The following is a 12047-nucleotide window of genomic DNA, read 5'->3' on the forward strand; positions in this document are numbered from 1 at the left end:
AAAATGGGTCAGGGTCAGGAAGAGCCTTGGCATACCCTCCTGCATAAACCAAGGAGATCGGGCCTCCATGTTCTCACAACCTGTTGATGGTACAGTGGGGAAAGTCTCTTTCTGAACAAATCGCCAACGAAGTTCAGAGTAGGATTCATTATCAAAGCAGATGTATGTCACCATATAGTCCCCTGAAAATCAATGGAAGACCATATGCAATGGAATGGACAAACAACCAATGTACGAAAGACAACAAACAGTGCAAAAACAAACATAAAGAAAAATAAATAAATGAGCAATAAATATTGAGAAAGTGAGATGAAGAGTCCTTGAAAGTGAGTCCATAGGTTGTGGGAACATTTCAAGGATGGGGCGAGTGAAGTTATCCCCTCAGGTTCAGGAGCCTGATGTTTGAGGGGTCATAGCTGTTCCTAAACCTGGTGGTGTGTACGTCCTTCCTGATGGCAACCGTGAGAAGAGAGTATGTCCTGATTGCTGGGGGTCCCTGATAATGGATGCAGCTTTCCAGCGACAACACTCTGTGTAAATGTGCTTAATAGTGGGGAGGGATTTACCCATGATGAACTTGTTGAACATGTTGAGCAGTTTAAGTTTCACATTTGAGTTTGGGACAAACTCCCCAAGTGCTTGTACAATGATGCTCCCCACTTAATAGCTCCAGGACATGCAGTCTATAATTGTCCCATGTTATAGTCATTGGTCTTTAAAGAAACTCCTCTATTCAGGGCACCTTTATTTGTTCTACCAAAACTTCTAGTCTCCAAGGAATTTCATCAACAAACTCTACCGTTGGGTCCAGTCATTCCTTCATTATGTGCCATCTCATATGATGTGGGTGATCATGGTCTTTTTATGACTGTGATTCTTTGCAGACTTTTGCAGCGTCTGGACGCTGATCCCCATTTGTTGCTTATTGGTCATTGATCTACAGGTTAAGCTAACATGCCACCCCAATTGTAATTATTTTTTTTGTCTTGCAATATCCTGCTGCCACAAAGCAACAAATTTCATGATTTTATGTCGGTGATATTAAATCTGATTTTTGCTTCTGCTCTTGACCCTGATTACTTTTCCGGAGGGTCTCTCAGAAAAGGTCTGAGGGATGTCTGGAGGTGAACAGACTGAGACAGATCCGGCTTAGAAGTTTTATGGTTTGGTGGTGTCTGTGCTCTCTTGCAGCCGGGATGTCAGAGAGGGAGCGGCTGGTGATGAAGAAGCTGAAGGAGGTGGTTGACAAGCAGCGTGATGAGATTCGAGCCAAAGATCGAGAACTGACACTGAAGAATGAAGACGTGGAGGCAGTAAGTGTCGGCACCACCAGTGTTCCCCGCAGACACCTCCCAACTGATGCTGCCCCTCTGACTCTCGATGGCCTCTTGCTGCATCTTCACACTGCGCACCGCCAAGCTCCTCTAAGGCGCAGTGGGCGCTGGGGTGACAAATTTCTGGGGGCGGTGTTGTGGCCCAGGACACGGCTGGTGGGACAGTAATCCCGAAGCCACAGTTTACAGCCTGGAGTACAGGGGGTTTGTCCGATCCTGGCCACAGCAGGTGATGTGGGCTGGGTGGAAGGGTGAGGACATCGACATGTTGTGGAGGACAGGAACCGGGGACTGGGAGAGGGTGCAGGTGGTTCTGGTTGTCCTGGGAAGGGATGATACAGGCAGATTCCATGGTTCTGGGATGAGGCGGTAGAGACGGAGGCTGACAGAGGTAGATACGGGCAATTCCAGTGGTCCCTGGAAGGGGTGGTACAGTCGGTGTCTCGGTGATGCCGGGGACTGGTGCAAAATGGGCATTCTGGTGGTCCCAGGATTAGTACAGGCGGTGACTGGGGTTGTGCAAGTGGTCCCCAGAAGGGATGGAGCAGGCAGTGCCAGACCAGGTGACAGTCTGGGTGGGTGGGAGTTGTCTCCATTGGTAACTGAGTCTGGGATGAGGGGGGGGGGGGTGCTCCACAGTGACCCTTTTCTGTCAATCACACGAGTGTGTCTATGTGTGCTTGGAATCACAGTCATCGAGTGGTTTGGGTCTGGGCCCTGGGAGCTTCCCGTTGAGGTGGGACAGCATGGAAGACTCTCTCACCATTCCCCTTTTCCCCGCTCCGTCTCACAGTTGCAGCTGCAGCAGAACCGTCTGATGCGGATTAACCACGAGCTGCGGCACAAGATGTCGGTGATCGACGCGCAGGGCAAGGGGCTGATCGAGCAGAAGGTGGAGCTGGAGACTACGCTGCAGACCAAGGAGCAGGAGATGGGGAACATGCGTGTGGAGATCGGAAAGCTGAGGGAGAGGTGCCGGGGGCAGCCCACGCACAATGGAGAACAGGGAGGGCAGGTGAGACTGCAGAGTCGAGATCCAACACTGCCCCCACCTGTCCAGTAGTCCTAGAGGAGTTGTGTGATCGGCAGGAGAGCAGATGTGAAGCCCTGGGAAGTTTGTCTCGTTGTCTGACTTAAGGTAGGAACGCAGGGTCTCGGGTCAGAAAGGCGAGTGCAGGCTCTGAGAACGGAGTCTAAAGGTTACCTTTATCTGAGTATGTGCTGGGGGCAGCCCTAAATGTCATCACATTTCCGGCACTGACATAGCATGCACTAAATTGATCCCGTTTTATCCCATGGGGTGCTCCCAGTAGCAACCTTGACTACAGGATGATGGCAGACACAGTTCCTGATGTCTGGTTACTCTGCCCCGTACATGGGTGCCAAACAGATGCGGGGATTTGGGAAACGTTAGCACCCAGTGGTTTGACCTGTATTCATCATTCTGCTGTGAGAGTGAGCCAGCTGCTTGGCCCGCGGGTTAGAAACTAGCCCCTCTCGTTACAAAGTGAGAAAATTCTGAAAAAGTACTGTATGGAGTTCTGCTGTGTGGAAAGAGGGAATGAGATGGGTTTAGATTGTGGGGGAAGGGGTTGGATGGGCTGAAGACAACATCCCTGGGGTGAGGCCTGGGTTGCTGTGGAAGATAAGTTGTGTATGAAGTTACTGGACTGACAAGTTAGAGGACTGTCCAGAAGACCATTAAGGCATACAGAACTGTGGAAGAAGTTCTTGGGCTCATGTATATAGCTAGAGTGCCTAAGACTTCCGCACTGTTGAGTTGAAGCCTCCGTTGGTCAGGGTCAATCATGGTGTTGCATCCTAGCTGTCTAGATTACGCAAGCCTGGGCAGTACAGTATGGAGAGCAAGCTATTGCCCATGTAGCAAGCTCCCCCTCTCCATGCATCTGATGAACCCAAAGGAACAGAGATGAACACAGTTTGGCACCAGGAGTTGCCAGTCAGCATTGAATTCAACTTTGAACTGCCTTAGGGACTCCAGCTTTGGATTTTCCCTCAGGCTTAACTCCCGAAGCCTCTTCCCCCATGAGTGGATATAGCCACAAGGAGGTTTATGATCAGAGTTTTCCTTCTGGATCAGCTGACGAGCCCCATCTGTCCAGAGTGACTGGCTCTAGGACGTCAGTAACCTGCCTTTGCCCCTCCTCCTGTCAGTAGGAACAGTTCCACTGGGCTTGGCAGCTAAGCCACAAGTGAAGTCTATGAGCTGGGCTTGGTTCTAAGAGGCTATTTGAGATGCACACTACTGGAAGCATTTTATAGTTAGTGGGAGCTTTTCCCCATTACCACCCCCAGATATGACAACCTTAAGGAACTTCTGCGCAATACAGGAGTAATTTTATGTAGTGCACTGCACTGCTGCCACAGAAGGAAAATAAATTTCATGACGTAAGTGAGTGATGATAAACCTGATTCTGATCTGGGTCTGTATTGTCAACTGAGAGTGGGAAGTGGGCAGGGAGAAGGGAATCATGGTTGGGAAAAGGGGGAAGTATGAGGGGAGGGAGCAGGAAGCACCAGAGCAACATTCTGTGATGATCAAAAAACCAATTGTTTGGAATCAAATGACCTTGCCTGGTGTCTCAGGGCTGCGTGTCTCTACACCCGCCCCTGGCACTCTTTTTCTGCCACCTGCCCCACACCCCTCCCTCACTATTCCCAATATTCTTTGCTTCCACCAGATTTACAGACTCGCTCCCCGCTCCACGTTGACAAATACAGTACTGTGCAAAGGTCTTTAGCACCCTCGCTATGTGTATGTGCAAAGGTCTTTAGCACCCTTGCTTTGTGTATGTGCAAAGGACTTTAGCACCCTCGCTGTGTGTATGTGCAAAGGTCTTTAGCACCCTCACTATGTGTATGTGCAAAGGTCTTTAGCACCCTCACTATGTGTATGTGCAAAGGACTTTAGCACCCTCGTTGTGTGTATGTGCAAAGGTCTTTAGCACCCTCACTATGTGTATGTGCAAAGGACTTTAGCACCCTCGCTATGTGTATGTGCAAAGGACTTTAGCACCCTCGCTGTGTGTATGTGCAAAGGTCTTTAGCACCCTCGCTGTGTGTATGTGCAAAGGTCTTTAGCACCCTCACTATGTGTATGTGCAAAGGTCTTTAGCACCCTCACTATGTGTATGTGCAAAGGACTTTAGCACCCTCGCTGTGTGTATGTGCAAAGGTCTTTAGCACCCTCACTATGTGTATGTGCAAAGGACTTTAGCACCCTCGCTATGTGTATGTGCAAAGGACTTTAGCACCCTCGCTGTGTGTATGTGCAAAGGTCTTTAGCACCCTCGCTGTGTGTATGTGCAAAGGTCTTTAGCACCCTCACTATGTGTATGTGCAAAGGACTTTAGCACCCTCGCTGTGTGTATGTGCAAAGGTCTTTAGCACCCTCACTATGTGTATGTGCAAAGGACTTTAGCACCCTCGCTGTGTGTATGTGCAAAGGTCTTTAGCACCCTCACTATGTGTATGTGCAAAGGACTTTAGCACCCTCGCTATGTGTATGTGCAAAGGACTTTAGCACCCTCGCTGTGTGTATGTGCAAAGGTCTTTAGCACCCTCGCTGTGTGTATGTGCAAAGGTCTTTAGCACCCTCGCTATATGTATGTGCAAAGGTCTTTAGCACCCTCGCTATGTGTATGTGCAAAGGACTTTAGCACCCTCGCTATGTGTATGTGCAAAGGTCTTTAGCACAGTACTGAAGGAACAGAATCAGGCCATTCAGCCCATTGAGTCTTTACAACCCTTCCATCATAGCTGATTATTATCCCTCTCAAACTCACTTTCTTGTTTCCACTGGATCCTCTCCAATTCCATTCAGAGAGAGGTGACGCACAAAGATCTGTGGGATCTGCCTCATGGGTCAGCTAGTGTCCCTGAAGCCAGAAAACGTTACCAATGGGTGACTGTCAGTGGAAATGTCCAGTTGTGATAGAGACGAAGAGCAAGTTTCCTGAAGTCGTGGAACTGATAGAGTCGACATCTACTTATTTTTTTTAAAAATGAAGTGGAGGGGGCTATTTGGCCCGTTGAATCTCTGCTGGCCCTCGGAGAATTACCTTCGGTCCCATTCCATGGGTACCATGGTGGTGTAGTGGTCAGCGTGATGCTGTTACAGCTGGGAGCATGGAGTTCGGAGTCCAATCCCAGTGTACTCAATAAGCAGTTTGTATGTCCTCCCTGCAGGATGCAAGGATTTCCTCCAGGTACTGTGGTATCCTTCTACAGTCCAAAGATAAATCAAAGGTTAATTGGTCATTGTAAATTGTCCCCTGATTAGGTTAGAGTTAAGTTGGTGGTCGTGCAGCTCAGAAGAGCAGTGAGGGCCCGTTTCACGTAGTATCTGTAAAATAAATCTGGACTTGCCCCCTCCCTGGTACACTTGTTCCTTTGCTGTTTTTCTACGCCCACACTGGTATAATCCACATCGGGATACTCACACATGGTTCAGATGTGGGAGGAAACTGGAAAACTCGCATGGTCACAGGGAGACCATGCAAACTGCACAGGGCAGCGCCCAAGGTCAAGACCATTGCAGCTTTGTGGTTGCATCAATGATTCTACACTGTAATTCTCCAATACCTGCACCGAATACAGTGCATCCAAACACAAACGTGAAAAATGTTACCTCAGCAGCTCTCTGGACACATCACAAACCACCTGGAATTCATGTCAAATTCTGGGGACATCAGTTCTCCACCTGGACCCGAACTGGCCAATTCTGTGGGGTTTTCTGTCTCCATTTCTCCAGCCTGACCATGTCCCACAACCCTGCCCTTGACAACACAGCATACAAAGAGGCACCATTACTCTAAATCTACCCTATTAACCCACTTACATCATAATATATAGGAGCAGATTTTGGCCATTTGGTCCATTGAGTCTGCTCCACCATTTTCTCACGGCTGCCCCAATCTCTTGCCATCTCCCCGTATCCCTTCATGCCCTGACCAATAAAGAATCTATCAACCTCTGCCTTAAATATACATGAAGACTTGGCCTCCACAGCTGCCTGTGGCAAAGAATTCCACAGATTCACCATTCTCTGGCTAAAGAAATTCCTCCATATTTCCATTCTAAAAGGGCAACCCTCTATTCTGAGGGTGTGTCCTTTGGTTTTAGACTCTCCCACCATAGGAAAGATGCTGTCTACATCCCCTCCAGCAAGGCCTTTCACCATTCAAACAGTTTCGGTAAGGTCACTCCTCGTTCTTCTGAATTCTAGTGAATACAAGCCCAGATCCTTCAAATTCTGTTTGTATATGTGTGTGTGTGTGTATGTATGTGTATATTTCTATATAAAATTAAGATTTTGAAAATATACAGTGGCATGCAAAAGTTCGGGCACTCCTGGTCAAAATTTATGTTACTGTGAATAGTTGAGTAGAAGATGAATTGATCTCCAAAAGTCATAAAGTTAAAGATGAAACATTCTTTTCAACATTTTAAGCAAGTTTAGTGTATTATTTTTGTTTTGTACAATTTTAGAGTGAAAATAAGGAAAGGAATACCATGCAAAAGTTTGGGCACCCTAAGAGATTTAAGCTCTCATAACTTTTACCAAGGTCTCAGACCTTAATTAGCTTGTTAGGGCAATGGGTCACAGTCATCATTAGGAAAGGCCAAGTGTTGCAAATTTCAAAGCTTTATAAATACCCTGACTCCTCAAACCTTGTCCTAACAATCAGCAGCCATGGGCTCCTCTAAGCAGCTGCTTAGCACTCTGAAAATTAAAATAAATGATGCCCACAAAGCAGGAGAAGGCTACAAGAAGATGGCAAAGTGTTTTCAGGAAGCCATTTCCTCAGTTCGTAATGTAATTAAGAAATGGCAGTTAACAGGAATGGTGGAGGTCAAGTTGAGGTCTGGAAGACCAAGAAAACTTTCTGAGAGCTGCTCGTAGGATTGCTAGAAAGGCAAATCAAAACCCCCGTTTGACTGCAAAAGACCTTCAGGAAGATTTAGCAGACTCTGGAGCAGTGGTGCACTGTTCTACAGCGACACCTGCACAAATATGACCTTCATGGAAGAGTCAGAAGAAAATCTTTCCTGCATCCTCACCACAAAATTCAGTGTCAGAAGTTTGCAAAGGAACATCTAAACAAGCCTGATGCATTTTGGAAACAAGTTCTGTGGACTGATGAAGTTAAAATAGAGATTATTGGCCGCAATGAGCAAAGGTCTGTTTGGAGTAGAAAGGGTGCAGAATTTCATGAAAAGAACACCTCTCCAACTGTTAAGCACGGGGGTGGATTGATCATGCTTTGGGCTTGTGTTGCAGCCAGTGGCACGGGGGAACATTTCACTGGTGGAGGGAAGAGTTAGTTAAATACTAGCAAATTCTGGAAGCAAACATCACACTATCTATATATAAAAAAAAGCTGAAGATGAAAAGAGGATGGCTTCTACAACAGGATCCTAAACACACCTCAAAATCCACAATGGACTATCTCAAGAGGCACAAGCTGAAGGTTTTGCCATGGCCCTCACAGTCCCCCGACCTAAACATCATCGAAAATCTGTGGGTAGACCTCAAAAGTGCAGTGCATGCAAAACAGCCCAAGAATCTCACAGAACTAGAAGCCTTTTGCAAGGAAGAATGGGTGAAAATCCCCCAAACAAGAATTGAAAGACTCTTCACTGGCTCCAAAAAGCGTTTACAAGCTGTGATACTTGCCAAAGGGGGTGTTACTAAGTACTGACCATGCAGGGTGCCCAAACTTTTGCTTAGGGCCCTTTTCCTTTTTTGTTATTTTGAAACTGTAAAAGATGGAAATAAAAAAGTAATCTTGCTTAAAAATATTAAAGAAGTGTGTCATCTTTAACCTTATGCCTTTTGGAAATCAGGTCATTTTTTACTTGCTTAGCTATTCACGGTAATAGAAATTTTGACCGGGGTGCCCAAACTTTTGCATGCCACTGTGTATAACAAGCCACTTAATCCTGGAATAACTTTTGTGAGCCTCCTTTGAACCCTCTCCAGTTTCAGCACATCCTTTCTAAGATAATCGTCCCAAAACTGTTCACAATACTCCAAGTGAGGCCTCACTAATGCCTTATAAAGCCTCAACGTTACATCCTTGCTTTTATGTTCCAGTCCTCTTGAAATGAATGCTAACATTGCACTGCCTTGTTCACCACAGACTCAACCTGCAAATTAATCTTTAGGGAATCCTGCACAAAAATCCCTTTGCACCTCAATTTTTTTGTATTTTTTATTTAGAAAATAGTCAACCCTTTCAGTTTTTCTATCCAAGTACATCACCGTACACTTCCCGACAGTATTCCATCTGCCATTTCTTTGCCCATTCTCTTAATTGAAGTCCTCTGTAGCCTCTCTTTTCCTACTCTTTGCCTCCTGCCAATCAGCCACTGTTTTATCCATGCTAGAATCTTTCCTGTAATACTATGGGCTCGTAGCTTGTTAAGCAGCCTCGTGTGGTACCTTGTCAAAGGCCTTCTGAAAATCCACCAATTCTCCTTTTACTATCCTGCTTGTTCAAAGAATTCCAACAGATCTGTCAGGCAAGATTTTCCCTTGGAAAAAACCAAGCTGTCTGCAGCTTATTTTATTATGTGCCTTCAAGTGCTCCAAAACTACATCTTAAACAATTGACTCCAACCACTTACATTTGTGTTCCATCTTTACCTTTATGAATTTTTGTTCCTTGCTGTTGGTTCATAAAAGTTTCCCAATCCTCTAACTTCCCACTAATTTGTGTTCTATTATATGCCCTCTCTCTTTGGCTCTCATGCTGGCTTTGACTTCTCATTAGCCACGGTTGTGTCATCTTGCCTTTAGAATACTTTCTCTTTGGGTTGTATATATCCTGTGCCTTCTGAATTGCTTCCAGAGATTCCAGTCATTGCTGCTCAGCTGTCATCCCTGCCAGTGTTATTTTCCAGTCAATTCTGAACAACTCAAAGGTTTCAAAGGTGCATTTAATGTCACAGAAATGTGTACAATATACATCCTGAAATTCTTTTTCTTTGCAACCATCCACAAAAACAGAGAAGTGCCCCAAAGAATGAATGACAGTTAAATGTTAGAACCCCAAAGCCCCCCCAGCTCCCCCCTCCCACAGTAAGCAGCAGCAAAGCAATGATCCCCCCCCCCCTACCCCACCAACAAAAAAAGCATTGGCGCCCCCCCACCAAGCACTTAATTGTGCAGCAAAGCATCAATAAAGGCACAGACTTGCAATACCCCAAAGACTACTCATTCACCTGGTAATTCGGCACACCACAGGCTCTGTCTCACTCAGAAAAAGAGATGCCTCCATTTCACAGCGAGAGAGGAGACATAACAAGCAACTCGCTGATTTACCATGTTAAAAGTCCATTGCGTCGCTTCTTCTGGACTCTGTGCCCAAAGAACTCAGGTCTCTGGGCACACAGTCAGCAACCAGCTTCCATCTCCCACGTCGCTGATTTCCTGTAGAGGCACCCGCTGATTTCCTGTAGAGGCACCCGCTGATTTCCTGTAGAGACCACCCGCCTCCAGAGCCGTGAAACTCAGAACTCAAAAGTGCACTAACCTTCTAGGTCGCATCCTTGATGTATCGAATAACGGCCAGTCGTGAGACCCTGAGAGCAAGTCCCATTCCCGCAAAGAACCAAAGTCAGCATTTAACTCCGGGTCAGGGTCTTCAGAAGAACCCTGAAAGGGAAAAATAGAGATATTTAAGATAGAAATAGAGCTGTTTCCGAAGATGCAAGCAAAGCGGTTGCTGTTTAGGCACCATTGTCTCCAAGGCCCCACCCCCTAAAATTGCCTCTGTAATTCCCTTTCTCCACTTGACCTGCCCTTTCCTCTCCCTCTGACCCATAGCTAACTCGGCCACTGAACTCAAGTGACTGATCTCTGTTAGATTGACCCTTTAAACATCTACCAGCGGATTAGAAAGCATCTTCTCGGGAGAGTGAACTGCTATGCGTACAGCGTCTGCCATGTGGACGTGGTCTGTCAATGTTACAGCCTCTCTGTGTGAGACTGGCATGTTCAAACTGGAAAAACAGTAACTTGTCCCTACTTTCAGTATCTGAAACTTTTCTATGTCCACAGTGTGACAGTTACCAGAAGTCAGCAAAGATTTTAACTGGTCCCTCACCTGTCTGTCCCTTGTGAGCCTCCCTCCCCCCCTGCCCCTGGTGACCTTCAGTGACCCTGAGCAATTTCTCCCTCAGACTGAGGTCCTGGGTGAGGAGGACACGCAGTCAGACAAGACGCCAACGGACCTGAATGACCCAAACCGCCCACGTTTCACGCTGCAGGAACTGAGGGATGTTCTCCACGAACGCAACGAGCTAAAGGCCAAACTCTTCCTGCTACAGGAGGAGATGGCATTCTACCGCAGGTCAGTGTGTCCGTGACCCATGGGGAGAGGATGCAGTGCTAAGGAGATGGTATTCTACCGCAGGTCAGTTTGTCCACGGCCCATGGGGAGAGGATGCGGTGCTAAGGAGATGGTATTCTACCGTAGGTCAGTTTGTCCACGGCCCATGGGGAGAGGATGCGGTGCTGAGGAGAATGTGTTCTATCGCAGGTCAACTTGTCCATGGGAGAGAACATGGTACTGAGGAGATGATTTCTACTTCAAGTTTGTATCTCCCTGGACTATGGGGGTAGAACAGGGGGAAGAATGCAGTGCTGAGAAGGTGGTATTCTACCACAGGTCTGTGTATCCCCGGCCCACGGGGTGGGGGGGCAGGAGGGAGGGAGACAATGCAGAAGAGATGGCATTCTTCTGCGAGTGAGTGCACCCACACCCTATTGGTTTGGTGACCCAGTTCCTGTCTCCACCACCCCTGCCCCGTTAATTCTCAGTTTTGTCATTGTAGTGAGGAACAGGAGGAAAACACGGGCTCTTCGAACTCTGCGCCTGCGCCCTCACCTCCGCCTCAGCCCAGGGCAGCCACCCATCCTGAATCTGGCATCCGCAGGCTGTGAGTATTCCGTTGGGGCAGCGCTCCGTCGGCGGGAATGCCGGGGTTTGTGGCCTGTTGGGAACGTGTGTCTGGTGCGTTGGAGCAGTTCGCCGCCCTCACTGTACAGGGGGAATTCCCCACCCTCACACTGTAACAGACCTGTCACCACTTTCTTTCACTCTTCACTGAGATCTCTCAGCCATTACACACCTCGTCACTGGAATAAATCCCCTCCCTCTCTGACTGTTCACATGGACAGAGCCCTCTGTGCCGTTCCTCCCCCTCCTCCCTCCTCCCAGGCCCACTCTGTTCCCTGTCCCTGCAGTTTTCCACTCGCTCTGGCACTGTGTGAGAACCAGGATCCCTCCCGTACCATCTCATCTCTCCAACCCCAACCCGAATCGCCACCAGCATCCTGTCCGGAAGTGGATCCCACTCGCTCAGCAACCTGCTGATGGTCGGTGAGAACTGAGCCGTTGCTATGGCCATGTGGGTTTCTGTGACCCCCCCCCCCCACCTTAAAGCCCAATGTTGTTGAGACGTGAGTTAGAAGCTGTGAATCTCCACACTGTTATCTGATCTTCCTGTTTGGACGCTGCATGTTATTTGACAGTAACGCCACCTCCTACAGGATTGCTACTGCAGTGTTGCTGTGTTTCCTGTGGTGTTGCATGCATCCCTAAGGTCTCCTGCAGGGTTGTAAGCAACACTGTAGTTGTGCATGTTTTTTCACAGTGTCGCTGAACATTTCACGTACTTGGA

General features: G+C 47.6%; 1 protein-coding gene across 3 annotated transcripts in view; it reads left to right on the top strand.

Moving 5' to 3' along the window:
- Positions 1–12047, top strand: part of rilpl1 (Rab interacting lysosomal protein-like 1) — a 40825-nt gene that overhangs the window by 16084 nt on the left and 12694 nt on the right. For all 3 annotated transcript variants that reach the window (XM_059994545.1, XM_059994547.1, XM_059994546.1), the window contains exons 3-6: positions 1192–1313; positions 2128–2349; positions 10545–10714; positions 11199–11303. In XM_059994545.1, coding sequence (XP_059850528.1) covers positions 1192–1313; positions 2128–2349; positions 10545–10714; positions 11199–11303 — 619 coding nt within the window. The remainder of the gene's footprint in view (positions 1–1191; positions 1314–2127; positions 2350–10544; positions 10715–11198; positions 11304–12047) is intronic.

Source organism: Hypanus sabinus, chromosome 18, assembly GCF_030144855.1.
Source record: "Hypanus sabinus isolate sHypSab1 chromosome 18, sHypSab1.hap1, whole genome shotgun sequence".
Classification (NCBI taxonomy): Eukaryota; Metazoa; Chordata; class Chondrichthyes; order Myliobatiformes; family Dasyatidae; genus Hypanus; species Hypanus sabinus.